Here is a 24,514-nt window from a genome sequence, read left to right on the forward strand (position 1 = left end):
AATTGTTTTAAGGTAAGTGGTTGCAATCAATTTATTTAAGCTACATTTAAACAAAAGTTGTATATTTTATTTTACGTTAAACTTTTTTGTTTAAATGTTGCTTAAATAAATTGATTGCAACCACTTACCTTAAAAAAATTGATTAAAATCAATTAATCATCTTTTTTTCAGTGTAAAGACGTTTTTATGAAATTTAAAATTAGTGCATGAAAATAGTACATTTACTAAGTGTACTTAAAGTGTATTTTAGTGCACTTATTTATCTAGCTTAGGGTAAAAAAAAATTTTTATTGTGGTCTTACTGTAAATGGTTCCTCAAAGCATCAAGTTTAAACCTCACAGCAAACCATGCTATCATCATTGTTCTCCATGTTGCTCCAGTTTGCTTGTAGTAAATGCTGTAGTAAGTTTAATGTAAAAAGTGAACGTTGGATCTACTTAAAAAAAATTATAATAACACTAAAATAATCTTACATTTTCTCACTTTAAATTTCTCACCTTAAAAAGTAAAGCTTTTTCAACATGCATTTTGCACTTAAAGTGATAAAATTGAAGTTGAAAATAGTAAAAGTTTTTAGGCGTTTCTGCTTACTGGTAGCATCCTTGCTGTATATACCTGCAGTTATCACACGCATACATGCACACAAACACTCACTGCTATCTGAAACAGTGTGGCTCAATTGCTCATCACAAGAGGCTTTATTTTAGATGCATCTTTGTCGCATATTAAGAAAGTGGGCGGGGCAGCATCTTCTGCCCCGTCCTCTTGTCTTTCATTGGACATGTCTGAGTTTCAGAGAATCGCACTGTAAACACGGACTTCTGTACAAAACCAAAAAACGACATGGAATACCCGCTTTAAAAAGATTCAACTAAAACAAGTCAACTAAATAAAAACAGCAGAATCCAACTAAACCACCTACATGCTGTACAATTTATCCATTGCAAACAACGCAAAACAAAACGATGCAACCGAAACAGAGGATATATGTACAAGTCGTATGTAAAGGATAAAAAAATGATATCAAAACGCAACAACGAAAACAGCAAATATACTATACAATTCTTTCATCTTAAACCTCAGACTCTGTCTGGGTCGTCATCTTTTAAACTGTACACGTACGTTTTTTCTTCGATTTACAAAACAAATATTCTTCTCCTTCTCATAGCTCTTACATAAAATAGAGTCATATTAATATTTATTTTGCTATTTACAAGACGCATGTACAGTGAAGCCTTACAGGCATTCTCTTGTTATGACCTCAGGATGAGATCTTGAGAGAGTCCAATCCAAGACAAGTCGATCCGTACAGAGGCCCATTTTGTCTTTTTTAGCTTATGATAATAATAAAAAATAAAAACTTATTGCAGGGGTGTACTGGGACAAAGTGCTCGACTGTAAAGTTTGGTTTGGGTTTATAAATTATGAAAGGTTGTGAAGAAGTTGAAATACTGCATTTGGTCATTATTTTGGTTTTTAATCAATCTTTTATATATAGAAGAGTGACTAATAATGATATTTGGCTTCTGTGGGTGTCGTGTAGTCTTCAGATGAATCTCTTCAGACTTATTTACATGAACGTCATGAAAAGATTCTGTACGTATGAGCTGGTCTTGGATTTTGGACTCTTTTGATGGCTGGGGATCCATTATATGTACAGAACATGAAGGTTAAAATAAGTGCCAGGGGGGTAGGTGGGAAGACCAAAGGTCGAAATTCACGAGGTCAGATTGTCTAATGTTTTAAGGGATGTCTGGGGTAACGTAAGAGCTGTACGGTCAAATCGGTCCGTTTCCGACGACCCGGATGAAAAGTTCAAATATTAGTTATTTTTAACTTGGTGACCCAGTTGGGTGTCAGTTTGGTTCAGTTCAACTGATGGCAGTGCAATCGAAAGAGTTTCCCTTCAGCTGAGAATGGCAGAAATAAAAAAATCTCCACGTGTGGTGATACTTTACATTGACACACATTCACTTCGAATCACAATTCACACCATTTTCATGAAAAGTTCTCCTGGGGAAATGTGAGATGATTGACAGCCCAGCTGGGTTGATCTGTGACAATGAAGAATGGGGCGTGTCTGGGGTTTATTGAAGTGAGCAAGAGGTTGGGTAGATATGGCTTGTAGGTCAGCTTCACATGTCTTTTGGTTCCAGCTTGCTGGACATCTCGAACAGCAGGTTCTGATTGTCGATGACCTGCAGCTGCCTCACGTACGCTTTTGTTTGGAGGTAAGAGGGGGAGGGCTCGGCCTCCAATGCTGTGAAAAAGAAGAAAAAAATACAGAAGAAATCCATTAGAGCTAGTGAAAGCGAGAAAGCTATTAAAGAAATTGAGGTATTTTGGTATTTTTCCATGACCTTTTCAGTCATTTGCTAGATGAGCCTCTTTTTGTATGTCTGTATTGTTTACTGTAGGGCTGCTTTGCTACGATGCAAAATTGTGAAAATACATTTAAAATGAATTAAAAAATATATATATTATTTTCATTCACCATGAGTTTTTATAAATCATTCAGACTAATTTGTGAATGTGTTCATTAAAGTCTCCATGTAGTCAAGAATTGTATCATTCAAAATCCATCTTTGAGCATCGTAATAGCATATATAAACATTTTACCTGTCAGTTATTTCTTTATGATTTAAAACAGCTTGAATGTAACTCTAAACCCTTGCCTCATTTAGTATATTCGAATCTATGAATATGCAAATCAGTCCCTGCCCTTACTCAATAGCACAGTTCAAAACATAGATATGAATATGCTAATTAGTCCCCACCTCCACTATTTCACAACACATTAGACTATAGATATATATTTAAATAGATGATACATTCGGCAGTTTCAGTCACATAACTTTCATAAGTTCGGTTTCACACAATGCATATGTGAATTGTACGTTTGCAGCAAGAATCTTTATTTACTCACACCTATGTCATCCAAACTGTTGGTGTCTTTTTTTGTTCGGTCGAGAGGAAGTTGTGTTTTTTGGGGGGAACATTCCAGGATTTTTCTCATTTTAATGGACCCCAACACTTAACAGTTTTGATGCAGTTTAAAATAGCAGTTTTAAAGGACTCTAAACGATCTCAAACGAGGCATAAGGGTCTTATCTAGCAAAATGATTGTCATTTTTGACAAGAAAAAAAATCTGCACTTTTAAACCTCAACTTCTCGTCTTCCTCTGGCTGTCTGACACGCCAGCGCGACCTCACGTCATTGCGTAATGACGTTGAAAGGTCACGTGTTACATATATGAAACGCACATTTGCGGACCATTTTAAACAATAAACTGACACAAAGACAATTAGTTTTATTCCACATACAACAATGTCGGAACGGTCCTCTTTCTCCACACTTGTAAACACTGGGGCGTAGTTTTCATACGTCATCCGTGACCTCTTGACGTGATGACCTATTATGTGAGGTCGCGCTGGTGCCTCACCGGACCGGAGGAAGACGAGAAGTTGTGGTTTAAAAGTGCATATTTTTTATTATTCTTGCCAAAAATGACAATCGTTTCGCTAGATAAGACCCTTATGCCTCGTTTGAGATCATTTAGAGTCCTTTGAAACTACAATTTTAAACTGTTAACTGTTGGGGTCCATTAAAGTCCATTAAACTGAGAAAAATCCTGGAATGTTTTCCTCAAAAAACATAATTTCTTCTCAACTGAACAAATAAAGACATTAACATTTTGGATGACATGGTGGTGAGTAAATTATCTGGATTACTTTAAGAAAATAGACTAATCATTTAACAGGTTTTATTACACAGCTCTCTAAAATGCTAGATTCTGATTGGCCAGTTTGGACATTCCAAGGTTCGTTATTTTCAGATAACCACCACTCAAAACTGTCTTCAATTTTATGGAGAAAATACTCAGCAATGGTGTTAATTGATGAATTTGCCCATGGTTTGACTTAAAGAAAGACACTGACATTTTGCGAGTTAGATAAGTCCATACATCTCCGTGCGTCCTGTAACTCTGACGCGCACATCGCCAACCTAGCTCAGCACAAAGAATGGAAGTGAATGGCTCCAGCTAGCACACTGCTCCCAATAAGCGACAAAATAACCCAAACATTCTCCTATTTATATGTTGTGATTTGTCAAGGTCGTATGAGACACAGCGATCTTTTAACCGTATACATACTGGGAACTATATTCTCAGAAGGTAAAGCACTGCTACTTGGGCGGAGTGATTTGCTTGCAGCACCTAAGAAGCCCCGTAGTGAGGAGCAGAGAGTTTGGTCAGGTGCTTCGTTTTCTGAGAATATAGTTCCCAGCATGTATACGGCCAAAAGATGGATGTGTCCCATACGACCTTGTGATTTGTGCATGCTGTGACAAATCACAACATATAAATAGGACAATGTTGGCGTTATTTTGTCACTTATTAGGAGCAGTATGCTAGCTGGAGCCATTCACTTCCAGTCGTTGTGCTAAGCTAAGCTAGCGGTGGGTGCGTCAGAGTTAAAGGATGCACGGAAATGAAAAAGGTATGTATGGACTTATCTAACTCTGGATGATACGGTGAATAAACTAAAATCGCAAAATGTTGGCGTGTTCCTTTAAAACTATTAAAAAAACCACATAGACATATAAACAACAGTAAAAAGAATTATTTTCCCCACAGTGGGACTTTAAATTAAACAAGGAATGATAAAGTCCAAAAACTGGACAACACTGACTTTAAAATTAATTTTGGGGTCAGTATTGCTTTTATTTCGATTTAGAGCCAAAATAACTACACTAAATAATGTTGGGTTGTTTCAACCTTACAATTAGGTTAATTTTACTCACTGGTTGGGTTTATCCTATTTTTGACCCAACCATGGATTGAAACAACCCATCATTTCAATGATTTTAAAGATTTCATTTTTTAATGATTCTTTCAACATTTTTTTACATTTCATTTAGTGTATTCGCGGCATTCTTTAACTATGATACTTGAGTATCTGAAATTAATAACCCATGGTGATCATTTAGTTGACCACAAGGTGGAGTGGACGAGCTAAGAGAGAGAAAGTTAGTTCTCTTATTCTTTAATTTTATTTCTATAACTTACTATCTCACTTTTAATTTTCTAACTTTTTAATTTTTCACTATATGCACACAGCCCTGCTGCAAATGCTTTGGCAATACAAATGTACAGTTTTTATCATGCACACTTATTTTGAAAACCGAAATGTAGAGAGAAAGATAGCGAGAGGTGACAGGAAAGAAAACACCTCTTTTGAGTAGCTATGAATAGCTGCACACGGTGCTCTCTGATCTTAAGAAAAAGGTGTCACCACGCCTCTGCATCAGATTCAGCTGTCAATCAAGTTCTACTTGCAAGACGGCTGCTACTGCAGGTTCATGCAGATCTAAATGAGTTTTACATTCATAGTGCTGGAGACCTAACATATACTCATTATATTATATATATAATATGAATAGCATAGCTGATATAATTGGGTCTTGAAGTCTGTTATGTTGCCAAATCTGAATACAGTTTATGACACTGAAACCTCTACACGAGACATTACATTACATTTACTCTCTGGCCAAAACAACTGGTAGAGATTTTACAGATTTGCTACAAAGTATCAAATAAATCACAAAACTGAGATCAGGTTTATTCTTATCCATCCTCTGACAGCATGAAGAGCATTACACAGTCATTAAATCCAACAACTCCCATACCAGATCTGAAGTAAACACAAACAGAAGGAGCCACGTGTGGCCTCAGAAATGTCAACGGCTACAATTTAGATCTAAATTGATGCCCTCTGGTCCAACAGAAATGTCATCGCAAATGTAACACTGTTACAAATAGGACGCCACACCAGACTGACAAATGTCGAGATAAATATTATCTCACAAAAGAGTTTCAAATGCACAAAGATAAGGGCCATCCAAATGAACCTCCGCTTTTTTAATGGCTACTTGTGTGCATTAGGCTAAAAAAAGTCCAGCGTGATTGGCCGGGGCATCAGTTCCTCTAATGGAGGGCAATCCACTCAGGTGGATGGGAAGAGAACGAGCCCTGATAATTACAGGTCTCATTCAGAACGAAAGACGGGAAAATAAGCGGCCTGACACACAGAGACCTGCTGCTCGACTTCAACACGCTGACGTCACTGCACATCGACTAAACAAAAGAACAAAGAGCTAAAAAAAAGGACAAAATAATATACAAAGAGGGTTATTTTCTCAGTGAGTCACTTCAAAAACTGAGATGACTCGAGTCTTCCTAAATAATAGTTGAAGAATTGAAAAAAAAAAAACCTTAAAGGAAAGTTGATTCACTCGGCATGAATCTTGGTGACGCCCCCAGGCAGATGTTTTTAATGTAGATACAAACAAGTACAGCTCCTGTGTACTTTATTACGGTTTGTATATTAAATCTGCAATAAAATGAGCCAATGGTATCCTACTTCCTTATCCGTATCGCTAAAATCACACTAAAACTACATGTTTCACGCTTGGTGCAGTGAATGTGTATGCACATCTAAAGGTTAAAAAAATGTATCAACCTACGCCTCTTGACTCTTGCAGCTTTGTTTTTTCTCTCCATGACTTTTAATTTATTATTTACTAATCAGACAGCAGACGACTCCGGACCGGATCCACGCCGAAGTCAGCAGATCCGGCCCAAAGTTGTCTGCTGTCTGGGGGGTGGGGTTAAAATGATAAAGACCTAAAAAAAACAAACAGACATGGCGCAATAGTACAGACGACCTTTAAAGGCTTGGCTGCAGATTATGCAAAATACAAATCAGTGACTGTGTGGGTGGGAACCGAGTCACGACTTTGCATCCTTACACAACGCCAGGGAGACTGTGATTTGTTTGTGTGATTTCTAGGAAATGTGGATTCCAACACACGTTGGCTGCGTCCGAAAGCTTAGGCAGCTGACTTGTTGCCTCGCTGCCTCGTGAGACAATGATTTCGGAGGCAGCGCTGTGCACGAAGGAAACTCCGGTAAACACTTTCGGACAGCCTTTATAGACAGCGTAACGGAATTCTGTTATAAACGGAGAAAACTTTTGTGATAGGCTAATCGAATATTTAAAACCTACACTACTCATTTCTTACTAGAAATGCAATCAAAAGGTGTAAAAATTGAAAATATAACTTTATTCAGTGGCGGCTCATGACTGCTCATCTGAGGGGTGCAAATTCAAAATAAGTGTTTCGGAGTGTCATGTGTGTTGCTCGTGTTTTCAAAATATAGGTGTGTTCGACTTCATGCGGCGCTGCGCAGACCGATCGGCGACTGACTTGAAGCAGTGCATTCCGGTTAGTAATTTTGTCCGACTTGTCACATGGTTTTAAAGAACCGCGAGAGCGATTCGAGATCAGCCGCCTGAGTCAGCCAGCGCATTTCCCGAAGAGGAGCTGCACGGGCTGTAATGACGACACAGCTGTTTCACCACGACAACAATCACGTGTGTTTCCTGTTTATTTTCCCGCCCTCAGTTCCACGAATGCTCACAAATCTGTATTTTTATATGTGGTCGCGATGCTATATTGTGTCATCTTCATCAAAATAAAATGGATAAAAAACGTAGACCCCACTACATTGGTATTTAAATAATATATGTTAAACTTTTTTCTTGTAAAAACAGATGCTGTAATCCTCTTCAGTTCTACTCATGCTCATACACGGACATTAAAAACAGTATAATTCACTTTTTATGTTGTTTACATCTTACAAATCATGTTTACTGCGATAAAGCAAGCAAACGGCACGTGATAAGCCATGCCTGACGTAAATGCAGCAAACTACGGGAACCACGGCGTGTCCGACTTCACGTCTCCGTTTTCAGCTCCTCCCCGCCTGCACGCGGCTTATCTCGCCGATCGGTTACATCCAGCCACAGCCGATGTCGAACACACCTTTTGTGTTGTGTCATGTGAACCATGTGCATCACGTGTTTTGCCAAAATAAGTGCCTGCTGCACACGCGCCAAAACCGTTTATGATAAAAGAAACGCTCACGTTCACAAAATACACTCAAGACACTACCTTAACACTAAACTCTGATTACACATGAGTTTAAGCGAGTATTTGGCAAACGCGAGCGTCTCTTTTATCATAAACCCTTTAGACGCATCTGCAGCAGGCACTCACCTTGACAAGTCACGCGATGCACATAGATTCACTCGACGCGCAGAACACACATTTTAAAATCACGAACCAGACACATGACGGGCTACATAAATGTTGTGACGATCTTCGCATCGAACGCCCTCGAAAAAAGAAGTCACTGGACTGACAACTGACTTTATTTATGCAAAACCTGTGCTCCAGACACTTTTTCCGATTTCAATTACATTTCCTGTGCATGCACATGCATAGAAACGTTGGACATTGAAAGCAGCGAGGGATAAATCTATGCTGCCTTTTTAAAATAAACCTGATGAAGGAGTCAGGACGTAAAGCTAAAATTAAATTCCTACCTTGGAATCCGATTGTAGCATTTTAAAGCTTTTGGAGTCGAACGCAGCCAATGAAAGCAGCAACTGAAAATTTTAGGGGCGCAACCAGAAAATTTAGGGGCATACACCGTAAATCAACATGCTAAACAAATATTCAGATTTCTACTAATTTCCACTCTATTACTAATAAATACTTTAATGATAAATGGAGAAAGTACAAAGTGCTTTTTCAAATTCAGTGTCACATCACAAGAAAAAGGTAAAATGTCACCATTTGGTGGCAGTCTGGAGCCCTGGAAAGCATAAAATGTTGAACGCTCTTTCGCTTTCAGGTCACTATATGGATGAAAGCGTTGGCTTAATCAATCAATGTAAATGATTAAGTAGTACAATTTTTATTGATCTAGGTCCAGCTTCCTAAACAATGGAAGTTAAAGATCTCAAACATGTGGCTGTGTGTATAATAAGTAAATGTTTTGAAGGATCACCCAGCTGCTGCATGCATGCGTGTGTAAACGCATGCTGTGTTTTGAAGCGACGCCCTGTAACACGTGGCCGCCCGAGGGCTGTGCTGTCCTGAACAGATGGGCTGTGTCAGGGTGGAGCAGCCGTCTCAATGAATTAATCCACTTAGACAGGTGTGTGTATGTAGGTATGCTACACTGGCAGGTGGAGACATGCTCTACTCCTGCACTCATTTATTTTGACAGGTCTATATCTGTCTGTCTGTCTGTCTGTCTGTAAACACATAGATAGGTGTATTTGTGTGTACATACCTAGCTGACTGCTCCTAAACCGCCTGATGCTTCGAACCATCTCGGCCACTTTGTGCTGGGGAAGGGAGATGGAGAAAAACTTAAATGACACTCCTTCCATTAATGGTGTAGGGTTACACAAGCAAAAACTTTTAAGTAACAATAGTCTATGGTAGTTACAAAAATGGTATGCAAAGTATGTTAAAATGAAATGGTTAAAAACAAACATAAAACATAACATTATTTTAGAGATACGGTTAGGCTTAAACAAAGTGTGTTGGAGCACATCATTGCTTGCCAGCTCACCATTTTTTCAAAATTAACCAGTTCCCCATGGAAAGTCTTACAGCTCTCATGGAGGAAGGTCAAATCTGGAGAGACAGAGAAAGAATGCATAATGAAGGAATGGTTATGCAATGATATGTCATCATGCCATCATTCATTCAGTGAGGCATCTTCGCTGCACAACTAAACTGAAGCTTGACGTTTACATGAGAAAACAGAAAGCGAGGAAAGAGAACAGTCATCAAGTCATGATCTGTGATCAATCTGTACCTGAGACAGACAGCTCGTGCAACAGGCAAAAGTGTCAAATGTCAATCATTTAAATGCTGGTTCATGAAGGTTTCGCATTTAATAATAAGATATAAAACTGACTGCTAATATATTATGGTCATTTTTAGTTCATTTCTGAGTCATGTGCTTTTTCTGATTCTAGATGCTTGGCTTTGAGGCCTATGTGTTTTGTAGTCTTGAGTCATGAACACCTACAGGGAAGGAGACAGCGAAGGGAAAAGACTGCAAAAGACTACAGACATGAGAGAGAAAACATATGAATATGGCAGCTCCCTATATATGAATGTTTGTGTGTACATCAGGGTACAGTATGGGAATGCAGGTACAAGGATGAATATGCTCGGTTCATAGCTCACAACTTTTTAAGTTTTCAGTTGTTTTATTATGTATTGACATCTGTCAAATCTGAACGCAATGGGAGATCCCTAGGACACAGATGTCAGATGGAGGTCTATTTCTTCTTAAAAAAAAAGATAATAAATAAGATTTCTATTGACGCATGGTTTGTTAGGATAGGTCGAGTTACAACTATGTAAAATCTGAAATCTGAGGGTGCAAAAAAAAATTCAAGAAAAAAATCACCCTTAAATGTCCATATGAAGTCCTTAGCAACAAATATTACTAATGCTAAATAAATTTTTGATATATTTATAGTAGGAAAAAGTAAAAAAAAATTATCTTTAATGAACATGATCATTACTAATATCTTAATGTTTTTGCATAAAATAAAAAAATCAATAATTTTGACGATATTGCTATAAATTAAGAGTTTGGTTCCAAAACGAGATAACTCAGTTTTTTAAATTTTGTCAAAACATGTTTATTATTTTATTATTATGTTGTCATGTTTTTAGCTGTATGTTTTTTAGTTATGAAGGCTTAAAGGAATAGTCCATTTTCTTAAAAGAAAAATCCAGATAATTTACTCACCACCATGTCATCCAAAATGTTGATGTCTTTCTTTGTTCAGTCGAGAAGAAATTATGTTTTTTGAGGAAAACATTGCAGGATTTTTCTCATTTTAATTGACTTTAATAGAGCACAACATTTAATACTTAACTCAACACTTAATCGTTTTTTCAACGTAGTTTCAAAGGACTCTAAACGATCTCAAATGAGGCATAATGGTCTTATCTAGCGAAACAATTGTAATTTTTGACAAGAAAAATAAAAAATATGCACTTTTAAACCACAACTTTTCGTCTAGATCCGGTCCAGCGCGACCTAACGTAAATGCGTAGTGACGTAGGGAGGTCACGTGTTACATATATAAAACGCACATTTGTGGACCATTGTAAACAATAAACTGACACAAAGACATTAATTAGTATCATTCGTCATACAACAATGTAGGAACGGTCCTCTTTCAACACACTTGTAAACACTGGGGTGGAGTTTCGCGTTCGTCCTCTGTGACCTCTTGACGTCATGACGTATTGCGTGAGGTCACGCTGACGCTTTCCTAGACGAGAAATTGTGGTTTTAAAGTGTATATTTGTTATTTTTATTGTCAAAAATGACAATCGTTTCGCTAGATAAGACCCTTATGCCTTGTTTGGGATTGTTTATAGTCCTTTAAAACTCTGTTGAAAAAAAGTGTTGAGTTAAGTATTAAGTGTTGGGCTCTATTAAAGCCAATTAAAATGAGAAAAATACTGCAATGTTTTCCTCAAAAAACATAATTTCTTCTTGACTGAACAAAGAAAGACATCAACATTTTGGATGATATGGTGGTGAGTGGATTATCTGGATTTTTCTTTTAAAAAATGGACTATTCCTTTAAATCAAAACAAACTAACTGCAGTTTGATTTATATTAATTGGAAAACACAATAAAAAACAAGATTTTGCCTCTTACGACTGGTTTTCTGGTCTAGGGTCACATGTGATTTTTCGTTAACACTTTACTTGAAGCGGTGTTTATAAGACACCTTCATAATCATGAGATGATACGTGCTATGAACATAAATATGCATAAAATCTCCTTCATGACAACTTTTCATTAAGTCATTAAATGTCATTCGTTCAATTATGTCATTTTTAATGCAAAGATGACATTGTTTGAGATGTCTTTGTTATGACAACTTGACATTAACCAATACATCATAACTTGCCATGACAACTTGACATTACAAAACAACATAACTGACCACTTTTTACCAGTGATACAAACAGAATTTGTCATTAAAATGTCATTAAGTGTTAACAATACTCTGTCAAATAGTTTTATAACAACATCATGACTATTCTTCAGTTCATAATGTTTTTTATTTTCTCCATGTGTTTACCAAATATAATCAATCATTCAATAATAATAATTATTTTTTATGTATTGTGCACATACATAAAGTCAAGTATAATCTTTTGACATTGTTTATGATAGATTTATTTAAGTTATGATGTATTGGTTTATGTCAAGTTGTCATAACAAAGAGAATTCAAACGATGTCATCTTTGCAGTAACGAATGACACTGAATGACAATTGTCATAAATATGCATAAAATCTCACATGTCATGTCATGATTATGAATGTGTCATGTCAGTTTTATGAACACCTCTTCAAGTAAAGTGTTACCGATTTTCCTTTCCTACTGATGGATATAAAATCTGGATATAAAAACTTTGGACAAACACACACACTTATGCTACACAACAATGTGAGACAAAAGGTCCAATATCCCCTGTATTTTATAGTTCGCTTTGAGATCCTCAGCAAGACACGACTGTAGCAGCGTGCTGCTGCTATTCATTAAAACTTTTTTATTATATGCAGACGTTGTTGACTGAAAAGCACACATGAAAGAATGCATTTATGTTGCTCCAGGTGTGCGTTTAGCCCTGTGAGGGTCCACAGTTCTCTATACAGAAGCTGTAGAAGAAAGTGATGTTAATTAATGAGGCAGAGCTTTTCACATTGACTTGAAATCAAACCACCACGGCAGGAGGAAAACTTTATGCGTGAACACATATGGATAGCAGCTGGAGAGATTGAAAGTTTCCAGTGGTCCTTTATCATGTGTGTCTATAGATTTGGCTTTTTTGTAACTTCCCACATATATGGTACAAATATTTTAAAAGTAATAAGGTAAACAAGTTTAGGTAAGGTTAAATAAAGGTAGCATCTTAAACCATAGCATCTTAAACAGGTCCTCAGTGATATATTGTTTCCAGGTGGATTCTTACCTTTTAGCAGCAGTGGAGTGAAAGGTATGAGAGGAGCTCTCAGGCTGGCTAGAAGGTCTCTGTATGACTTGTGGTTCCTGGATGGGTCCTGTATCAAATACAAACATGATGATCATCATCATAAACATTTTTCAGAGGACAATTTTATTGCTCAGAGGTTGACCTAATAGAATCCTTTGTTATGTTTTATCAACTTGGGCAGATTAAAATTAAAAAATTAGGCACACATGAGACTGACATATTGCTTGGTAAAAGCTAATTATTGTATTGCGTGTATTATGTATACTCTACTGTTTAGTAGAGTATACATAATACATGCAATACAATTATTAGCATCGTCCAGACAATTTGGTCCATGAAGAAGGTGATGATAAATGAGTTTATGGGTGATTCTCACGAAACCATTGAAACACCACGGCACTAATGATTTTAGCTTTAAAATGTGTAATATAGTAACATTAAAAAGCATCAGAATTAACACAATACTGTGTTCTACCTTGCACAATGTGTGATTTCAACATAAGAATTTATAATTGGAAATTTTATCTCATTTTCTGCTGAAATTCTCATTACCGCAATGTGTCCGGCTGTGTTTGAACATGCGTTATGTTGTAATTTAATCAAATTAACACAAAAATATTAAGAAAAAAAATAAATGGATGTTTTGCTAGACTACTTTAGATGACAGAAAAAATATTTACTGAATATTCATGTATAATAATAATGAAGAAAAATTAGGAAAATGATGTGTCCATCCCTGATGTTCTCATCCTCCGCAACACTTTTTGAGAACAGTTTAAGCACACATACAGAATTTTAATAAAGTTTGATTTTGAGTGACCAAGCACATGGACCAGTTACTTCAAGTTGGCTACCAGGTAAGATCATTTTTTACAGTTAATTTGAAATATTGTCTTGTCAGAATGCTTACACGACATTTTGATTATCATTACCGCAACAGATGCTTATTAAATGTTAATTTAATTAATAGAAGCATAATACTTTGATTTTAAATGCATGTGAATCTCCAAATTATGTTCTTTCAGGTTTGTCATGTCATTTTGAAAATATGTCAGTGTTGATGTTTTCTGACTGTTGCGGTAATGAGATTTTTTAGGACTAATTTTTTTAATTATGTTACAAAAAGTGTTAAATGATAAGTAAAAGTTTTTAAATTAATGTTCCCATTTACTCCAGACTTTGTTTTTCAATGTCTGGTGGGAAAAAAAGTAAATTTAAGCAATTTTTACATTTTCATGCTTGACATTTTTAAAACCAAGTTTTCGTGAGAATCACCCTTATATTGCAATCTCAAAGTTTTGATTGCAGACTTTGCTGAGATCTATGAAACTATTAGAAGATGTAAGACAAATCTGAGAGACAGAAGACCTAAGCAAAAGTGTCTAACTGTTGTCCATCAAATCTCACATGTACTTTATCAACTAAGATGAAAAGAGCAACAACTGGGAGATTAAAGAGGTTACGCTCTTACCGCAATGCTCTCGAACTGCTGAAACTGCTTCCGAAACTTTCCTGGCAAACCCTGTCAAAATACACACACACACATACAATTAAGAGACAACACATTTTACTTTTATTACATCTAAATACTCTGGAATGCTTGATTCTGATTGGTCAGTGGCGACATTCTGGGGTTGTATCATTTATTCCCAGATAACAACCGCCTGAAACTGATAACACATGCTACGTCACAATTCATTTAGTTATAGGCCCTTTATTTATAATTTCTTAAGTAATGTTTACTATATTGCTTAATTTGTTAAATCAGTGAAGCATCGCATTTTTTGGGCCATTTTTGCCTCTATTTGACCAGGATTCGAACTCAGGTCGCCGGAAGTGAGTCTGCACCACTGTCTACTACATCTGCTCCGAAGAAGCGCCGCTGATTTGATTTGTTAATTTAGTGCAACGTCACTAAACTCCTCCCTCTTGCAATGAGTTATTGGTAATATCAGCTGTTTTGGATTGATATGCACTTTGAATTTTCACCTTTTTTTACTTTAATGACAATTACAATTTAAGACATATTACTTCTTATTTCAAATACTATTTCGAACGGATGGTAGGCGAATTGGGACGCAGGGACGATCTCCCCTGGGTACTGCGAGACATCTTAACAGGTGCCGTTTAATACTAATAATAAATTCAATACAAATATGCATAATAGATAATAACATATGTGACTCTGGATCACAAAACCAGTCATAAGTCACAGGTACTGTATATTTGTATTAATAGCCAACAATACATTGTATAACTTCAAATAATATTTTTAATGCCAAAAATCATTAGGATATAAAATAAAGATTATGTTCCTTGAAGATAATTTGTACATTTTCTACCGCAAATATGTATAAAAATTTATTTATCATTAGTAATATGTGTTGCTATAGACTTCAACTAAAAAACTTTAAAGGTGATATTTTGCACCCTCAGGTTCAAGGTCACATACAGTATTGTGCAAAAGTCTGCCATGCCATTAGATTAGTTGTTTTTGCAATGTTATAGTGATCCTAATTGTTTCTTTGTCTCTTTAATAGAATACATACAGGAAATGTGTATGTAGTATTAAAAACTGTATAAAAATATAAACTGATGTGTCAAGTCAAGTAAAACTCCCCTTCCACTTGAGCAATAGCAAAATAAGCTATTCTTAAACATAAATCAAATTAAATCCTAATTTCTAATTTTAAAGAAATTAGTCTTTTTACTTCATTCTGCTCAAAAACGCTCAAGATGTGTTTAGTGCCAAGAGAGGTCACACTAAACACCAACGATGACATTTAGTTCTGAAAATGTATTTATTTTTATTTTTTTGTACGTATTTCCTGTATTTTTTATTTATTAATAAAATAGACTGAAAAATAAATATAGATCTAAATAAATATAGACTTTAAAACTTCTAAAACAAAAAGTGTGGTGGTGGTGGCCTAAGACTTTTGCACAGTACCGTATATGAGATTTTATTTACAAATTTAAAAACCAAATGCATGTACATCTTGTTTAAACCTTAACCATGTTTGAATGACTCTTGGCATAAACTGCTAGGAAACGTTTTTCGTCATAGAAGGTTTGCATTTCTTACATATGAGCAAAATAATAAAACAAAATAATATTTCTGGTCTAAATATTTACTCATGTGGCAATTAGCGGTGTAAGTGGGAAAATGTACATTCAGCCGATTGTTATCAAAAATATCCCATTACGATGATACAAACTTTACTCTGTGTTAATATACAACCAGCTGGATGCACATTCTCTTCACGTGCACATATCAAAAAATATATAGATCACAACTAGTCAAAAAAGAGTATTATGTAAGTTTGATATGTAAGTATTTTCTTTTGAAAGCACTGTCAATTCAGATCTGTTACCATGACAACTGCTAATAGCCTCCTGCCAAGAATAACACTCAACGTTTCTGAGGAACAGTGTGTAGGCCAAGGTGCTAAAACTGTTTGAGTGCAGGAGCGAAAGAAACAGCGAAAGACTGAAGACTGAGAAAAAAACAAATGCACTCACTTCCCAGGTCAAGCGTAGGCGACTGACTGCAGGATTATCCAAACCCAAAACCAAAGCCAGAAAAGACAGCAGATCCTGCTGCTGTTTACATCTGAAACAAAACACACACAATTAAAGAATGCAACCATTTGTAATTGGTTTAATACATTTAATACACAGCCTTCTTTTCTCTAACAATTACAGCAGCCATTCCACACTTTTTTTATGTTTTTCTCCAACTCATAAGATTAGTTAAGTTTTGCACCAACAACAGATATAATTCTGAAGCATTTTGTAATCTTGGAATGTTAATGTTCACTTACTAATACATTTTCTAAATCTCAAGTTAACAGCAGTAACTACACAATCACTAAACATGACAAAACAAATAAAAAAATAAGTTGAATGGATTTTAATTACCTTGCAAATTTCCAAGTAAAATTATTACATTAGGTCAACGTAAAAAGTTTAGTTGCATCCAACAAACATTATTAGATACTTAATGTATTAATATTAATTAATATTATGTGTAAAGTTTCTCAAATATAATTAACTGAGTAGGGTTTTTTTTGTGGTGTTTTGGTATTAACTTACATTAACATAGATTAATAAATGCTGTAAACAAATACTGCTTACTGTTAGTTTATGTTAGCTAATGCATTAAAGGAGTAAGTTACCCAAAAATGGTCCCCATTGACTTAACCATAGTAATTTTTAAATTCCTACTATAAAAAGTCAATGGGCCCGATTTTTTGGGTGAACTACTCCTTTAATAATGCATATAGTGTATCTTAAAGGGGACATTTTTCCATGACTTTTTCCATGTTTAAGCGCTATAATTGGGTCCACCATTATATTATTGGCTTCTATCAACCTAGAAAATGTGAAAAAGATTAACCCAGTAACTTAGTTTTGGTAAACCATTCTCTGCAGACATGTGAAAAAATATGTAATTGACACAAAAGGACACAACCAAAAACAACACATTTTACAAAGTGTCAATTTTAACATGCTATAATAAATTATCTATATGATTTTTCAGCAAAAACTTCACATACACACTCTGGGGACACAAAGATTTATTTGACATCTTAAAAAAAGTCTAGTGAAATGTCCCCTTTAAATACATAATTTCTACATGTAAATTACCTCTATAATAAATGAACAACATCACATCTGAAATAAGTAACACCAGCCCATCGCACTGCTTAACAGGTGCTGATATAAGTGAGCGGTGAGATGCTAACGTGTTGGCAGTTCTGACGTCAATGCAATATGTGAATAAGCCTCTTTTACAAACACACTCACAAGGCTGCGATCTTTATGAACTTGCGCAGCAGCTGTATCCTCTTTGGTAGCGACTGGCACTGCAGGATCTCCGTGGCGACCCAGTGCTGCACCTCACTGCACCGCTGCAGTATCAGTTCCAGGTTGAGGGGGCGCCAGCGAGCCTGTTCCCCATGAAACACGTAAGACACAAACTCCACCTGTTCAAACAAACCCAGAAAAAAATATCAACCACGAACATGAACAAAAACACATGGGAAAACATTGCATGACAGCTCAAGGTTGTATTTAACCTTTGGTTTGCAAAAAGCCTTGATTTTCCTGGGGCACACATTAAGCCTTTGCAAATCACATAACGAAGAAAAAATATATAAAATGTGTTTTATAGACAAGTCCGAATCTGTCTTTCTGCTGACCAAGCCATTATAACTGATTTTTTAGGATGATATTGTAGCTTGAAAATTGACGTAATAAAGTCCAAAATGTTCCAATCATTAAGGACGAAGGGCATGGCTGGCATCTATTTGTGCATTTAAACATCTTGAACATCCTAAATGATTTAATTAAAACAAATTATAACCCATAAAAGTTAAATGCAGAGGTGACTTGTTTGCTCTTTAATAATGTATCTTTCCTCTGATCCTTTATTCGTTTAATCTGCAAGCCAAGCATCATTATGCTTTGTAAGCTCAGTTATATAAAAAATGTCAATACAGCAGCATCACACATGTTTGTGTCTCTGATGGTTGAAGGGCTGTAGTGTCCTGACCTCATGCACACAGCTGAACATCTCCCAGTCGAACACCACCAGCTGATTGGCCACCTCCTCTGCGCTCATATCATGAAGTTTACTGTCACCCGGTGACCAGTGGATCTCCTCCGGTAGTGGTATCTAAACACAATAGGAGAGTAAGTACAGGTCTTTAGCACTACAGGCATCCCTTCCCACATATTCATTTCAGAATAATGCTCTAATCAGTATGGGTTTTTAATAATCTTGTAATTTTCTAGCTTGTAAAGCTGTGCCGGGTGTTATCTTAAATTTGTTATAATTAGCTTTAGCTCAGGGTTTAAGAAAGAGGACCATTTTTTGGTGTGTGGTTAAATAATATAAACTGTAGTTTACTTAGCATCAGTGGCGGCTCGTGACTGCTCATCCGAGGGACACAAATTCAAAATATGTGTTTGGAGTGTTGTGTGTGTTGCCTGCATTTTCAAAATATGTGTTTGTTGCGTCATGTGAACCATGTGCATCACGTGTTTTGTCAAAATAAGTGCCTGCTGCACACGCGTCAAAACCGTTTATGATAAAAGTGACGCTCACGTTCATAAAATACAAGCAAGACACTCCCTTAACACTAAACTCTGATTACGCATGAGATTATGCGAGTATCTGGCAAACGCGAGCGTCTCTTTTATCATTAACCCTTTAGACGCGTCTGCAGCAGGCACTTATTTTGACAAGACACGTGATGCTCATTCGACGCGCCGAACATATTTTGAAATTACGAACCACACACTTGACAGGCTACATACATGTTGTGACGAACTTCACATCGTGCGCCCTCAAATTAAAGAAGTCACCGGCCACCAATGCTTAGCATTTATTATAGTAAACTGTAGTAAAACTTCTGAATGCTAGAGTGTTTTTGACCTAAAATAGTATAGACCGTTTCAGCAGTAACAACATAAACAAGCGGCTGTCGCGGTCCGCACGTAACTTCCGGTAAACTCCGCTAAGAATAAATAACAACAAAGTTCTTTAAACTTAAGGGGTTTTCACACTGCGCTTAACCCTGGGTTATCTTCATTCTAAACCCCGCTTTTAACCCTGGGTTAAGGAGCGTTTCACACCTGTAATTTGAAAGCGGTGTTAGCACCGCTTTTTACCCAGGGTTATGAAACCCTGCTCTGGAGCAGGGTTAGCACCGCATTTGTGGTGTTAACCCTGCATTGTGGTGCCAAACGCATGCAGTGTGAAACGAAGCAGGGTTAGAATGTTATGATTCGAATTAAACACAGCTGAAGTAGCTAATCAAGGCTTGATAATTACAGACAGGTGTGTTGAAACTGGGTTGGAGACTCCTGACCCAGGGTTTAGGAATGCACAGTGTGAAACGTCAAATTATGAATACCCAGGGTTATCTCTTAACCCCTGGTTAAGTTTGAACAGTGTGAAACATGAAAAAAATAACCCAGGATTCCGTTAACCCTGGGTTTAGAATAACCCAGGGTTAACAATTTCAGGTGTGAAAAGCCCTTTAGTTTATTTATATAACAAGCAAAAAAACAACACATAGATTACCTAGGAAACCAAAACAGTTGTTATTTTCGACGAGGCATTTGTTCAAGAGATCAGTTTAGCAACTAGTCAGAACATTAAAAAACGAAACCGGAAGTAAGGTTTGGATCCAGACGTGTATCACGTGCGTCCGATGAAACCGTCTATATACTAAAGTATACTACAGTACCTACTACAGTTTATCAATTTACTTTAGACTAGTTAATACTTCAAAATAGCATAGTATTCCATAATAATTGTACTATAATAAAGTATAATTCATTTTTACAACCATATACTACAATTTACAACAAGTTTTTTTCCAGCAGAAAACAGATTTAGATTTTACTACAGATTTATAATTAGAGATGCACCGAAAAATCGGCCATTAATCGGTATCAATATCTTTGTCTCACTGTCGGACGATAATTTAAAACCTGGCGATAGTCATGGACAATATATCCTCTCATGCAATTTAGTTAAAGCAATTTAATATAACCACAGAACTATCGGTATTGGATTATATATCACACTGAATAATCGGTATTGGTGGAAAAATGTAACATCCGTGCATTTATAATGTACTATTTAAACATTATACTGAAAAACAATTTTAAAAATTATACTCTTATTCCCTATTCAAGTACACATGTACTTGAATTTACAAACAACAGCTGCACAGTGGTCATTACCAAGTTTGCCATTACCAATTAACAGTAGACTTAGTCGCTATATACAGCCGCAGGAAAAAACAATCCAGTTTTGACTTTAATCACCATTTCTAGATGTACTGTGACCATTTCAGTCCAGTGTCTGTTGAATTTCAACAACAACAAACCTTGTGAGTGACAAAGTCACCTAACAGCAAATGTAAAAGACTGAGAGCATGACAAGATCCATGAAAGATGTGACTAAAAAAATCTGTTTTTTCTTTTCTTAAAATACATGTTAAAACATTAGTATTTTGTTGTTGAGAAATTAATTTGAACTTGCTTTCTTTGCAGTATTGAAGGTCGGAAAACACTGCATCTATTTTTGTTATGTTTTCTCCATTTCAAAATAAAAACATCTGTAGTTGACAGTATGGAACAAAAATTCTCATTTTCCTCAAATACATACATTTAAATGGTAAATCTAGAAAACCTGAAAGAAACCATTGAAATGGTCTCTTAATTTTTTCCACGGCTGTATAAGCGGGTCTCTATGGCAACAGCCCTCCCTCCCACTACATCACTGTCTCGCCCACTGTTCTCACCAAGCTCTCCAGCTCTGAGGGTTCGCAAGCGAACAGGTGGGTGTTAACACCCAGAGTTGTGAAAACAGCCTCGTCGCTGGGACGAAACACGGCCTTCTCTGAAACAGACACAGATACGTTTAGGACATGAGAGCATTCCATCTCAAACTTGCTGTGTACTCAGACACAAACACTTCCCACAACACAATCATATTATATCGTCTTTCACGTTAAAACTTGGATGTTGGCTTTTTTATGACTCTTACCCCCGGATGAGGTGACGGCTACCAGTATGAGATTGGCAGTTTGGGTGGGCTGATCTTCGCTATACTGGAGCTTCTCTCTCACCAGAGCCAAGATCTCCCCGACACGACATGATAGACGACTGCGAATGGTGACGTATGAGTGATCTGGTGTGTAAACCCTGCAGAAGACTGAATAAAGACCAGGCAGTCAATCTCGCTATCATCCATATTTACACAACGTTTTACACTTTTATGTCATCTGCAAGCGGTGCAAGTCAAATTAGCATGTGTAACAATCATAATCTATTTCATGGTTATACAGCGAAGATTAGTCATGCATTGTGCATATTAATTTCAACCAATAACCTGATCTTTCTGTGCACTTCATTACATAACCCTTAAGGGTTGTTTTGTTCAGAAATGACATTAGTCACGCTTTATGTTTTGCTGTAAAAATGTAAAACGCTGTAGATGCACGACACACATAGGTTACGTTTCTGCACACTGTGTACTAAAAGTTGCAGCTATTGAATTCATTTACTGCATTATTTCAGCACTTTGAGTAAAGTATTAAGTATGTAAAGTATTGACTTTCCATTGACCAGCCGTACATCCGGTCAGACCACAGGTCACTGGAGGATTCAGGGTCAGTAGTGTGTTGTACTGTCAGATTGCCTATTGATTAAGGTCTGGGAAATCACTTAGCTTGGCTTGGATATCCATTGCATCAGATGAGCTCACTGAATCTACAAAACTTGGCAGACGCCCCACGTGACCCGATTTGTCATCCTGGTCTGAATTAAATGGAAGCGTACTGGCACTTTTACAAAGAAGGATGAATAAGATGATTCACTCAAACTATTCTCATGAGCATTTTGCACATCTAAGCGAACTAGATGAAAATAAATTGGTTCAAGAGCTATTTCGAATCTTTAAATTAGTTCAATTTGTCAATTTGACAATATTTTGTTTTATAATAGTGGTAGTTTAGATTTAGTTTATTTGTTTTACATTTATTTCTTAAGTTATTTTCAAATTTTAGGAGGTCTCGAAATGAATGCGCAAAACCTGACAATATATTTAGCCATACATGAAGCCATATAAATATTTTAGAAGAAACTCCAGTAATTGGATACACAGGAATAATTTGCAATAAATTCAATTTACTCCAATTCCAAGTCAGATGTCAATTAAGTAAAAAAAAAATTATTAACAGTAATGCCGCAGGGACCATCTTGTGTAATGTTTATACATACTCTCATCGGACCCGCGGAAAGCCTCTCGAGGCTGAAGGCAGGCATCGATACGTCGGAAGTGTCGGAAGAGTGGACGAACTTGCTTTCTACGGCTCTCCTTGTCTTCCTCTGCCCTGTTGAAAATAAACAAAACAGATCAGATAGTTATTGAAGTGGAAGACAAAAGACAAATATCAATTTATAAAAATAAAAAAATAGTAAACATGGCATTAGAGATGAAAAATGCATCGACAAAGTATCTAAGGACGAGACGCTGAGTGTTTTAACTGTTTGTTATGGCTAGACTGTAAGACATTTGAAACTCCCAATAAGGCAAAGCTCACAGCATCTCTAAAAGTGCAAGAGGAAATGGCATCAATTTAAAATTAAAAGGCACTTTAATGTTACGAACACTGCAATGCTGAATGAACCATAAAAATAAAATGCAGAATGCGCGAAGACTAAACAGACCCTTACCAGTCTCATAAGTAACATTTTTAAATTCTCTTAACTGGGATACAGAATAAACTGTTTATGAAAGTTTATGAAAAAGATGGCTGTCCTGTTGAGAAGCTTTTAATAACACATTGAGTGACAAACAGATTAAAGTTTAAACCTCTGGACCGGATCAGCATCTGCTTTAAAAACTCATACAGGGCCAGTGCATAACTTAAAGGAAAATGAAAATCTGACTTTTTCCATGTTTAAGTGCTATAATTGGGTCCCCAGTGCTTGTATCAACCAGAAAATGTGAAAGAGATCAACCCAGTAACTTAGTTCTCTGCAAGCATGTGAAAAAATCGCTTATTAAAATTTGGCTCCTCTTGTGATGTCAGAAGGGGATAATACCGCCTCTTAATCTGCACTATCCAACCACGGCACTGCCATTTAGTTCAGAGATCAGCTCAGTTGCATTTAACAGGACACTTTTTTGCTTACCACATATGTACTTTGGGGACACCAAAGTTTTATTTGACATCTTAAAAAAGTCTTATGAAATGTCCACTTTAATATTTCAGGAATCCAAGAGGCTCTAGGAAACTGATCTTCCTGTATTTCTATTATTATCATCTCCTGCTTCTCAGCTTTCTATGGCTATTATAGTTAATCAAATATTTTCTAGCTTATATTAACATTGCCTACTACTAGAAAGGATTTGATGCTTACGGGCTGTGTAATATCTCGCTCCAGCGCTGAAGCTTCAAAACGTCCTCCACCAATTCAGGGAAGCGGCTGAGATCTTGAACAGCGCACAGATACAGTTCCTGGAAAAAAACATGTATTAGACTGAGAGGAAGCAAAGTATAATGATTTTGCAGATATAATATAATATAAAACTTCTGCAGGGGGCACAATTAAAAAGGATTCAGTATTTTAATTTTAGTATTTTTGATATTAATGACCAAACGTTGTGAAGTAATGATGGCTTCTAGCATGAACACTTATTGCACAAAACCATTGGCAAGGAAAATAACAGAAGACTCAGAAAAATGTGTACCAGAACTGAAATATCACAATTTGAAAAACCTTAAGGTCTAGACCAGTGTTTCCCAACCAGGAAGTCGGGGCCCACAGGGGGGCCTCATCAGATTTCCAAGGGGGCCTCAAGATGAGATTTAAAATTATAAAAATTTGGCCAAAACAAGCTAAAATAAAGATGTTTCTTATTTATTTTTGCCATTTTAGTAGCGAATACACATCTGTCTAATCATTCCAAGTTCTGTTTAAATTTATGTGAGTGGAGGCCTTCAAATATTGTTGTGGG

The 24,514-nt window shown here is 36.4% G+C and overlaps 1 protein-coding gene across 1 annotated transcript in view; it reads right to left on the reverse strand.

Annotated features, from left to right (window-relative positions):
- Positions 1-676: 676 nt before the first annotated feature.
- Positions 677-24,514, reverse strand: part of rapgefl1 (Rap guanine nucleotide exchange factor (GEF)-like 1) — a 56,716-nt gene continuing 32,878 nt past the window's right edge. The window contains exons 5-16 of the mRNA XM_055194537.2: positions 23,917-24,014; positions 22,771-22,883; positions 21,536-21,703; positions 21,291-21,388; positions 18,524-18,646; positions 17,776-17,954; positions 16,489-16,579; positions 14,438-14,488; positions 12,946-13,033; positions 9,493-9,557; positions 9,208-9,262; positions 677-2,261 (exon numbers count right to left, since the gene is read on the reverse strand). Coding sequence (XP_055050512.1) covers positions 2,137-2,261; positions 9,208-9,262; positions 9,493-9,557; positions 12,946-13,033; positions 14,438-14,488; positions 16,489-16,579; positions 17,776-17,954; positions 18,524-18,646; positions 21,291-21,388; positions 21,536-21,703; positions 22,771-22,883; positions 23,917-24,014 — 1,254 coding nt within the window. The 3' untranslated portion in view covers positions 677-2,136. The remainder of the gene's footprint in view (positions 2,262-9,207; positions 9,263-9,492; positions 9,558-12,945; positions 13,034-14,437; positions 14,489-16,488; positions 16,580-17,775; positions 17,955-18,523; positions 18,647-21,290; positions 21,389-21,535; positions 21,704-22,770; positions 22,884-23,916; positions 24,015-24,514) is intronic.

The sequence above is a fragment of the Misgurnus anguillicaudatus genome, chromosome 19 (assembly GCF_027580225.2).
Source record: "Misgurnus anguillicaudatus chromosome 19, ASM2758022v2, whole genome shotgun sequence".
NCBI classification, from domain to species: domain Eukaryota; kingdom Metazoa; phylum Chordata; class Actinopteri; order Cypriniformes; family Cobitidae; genus Misgurnus; species Misgurnus anguillicaudatus.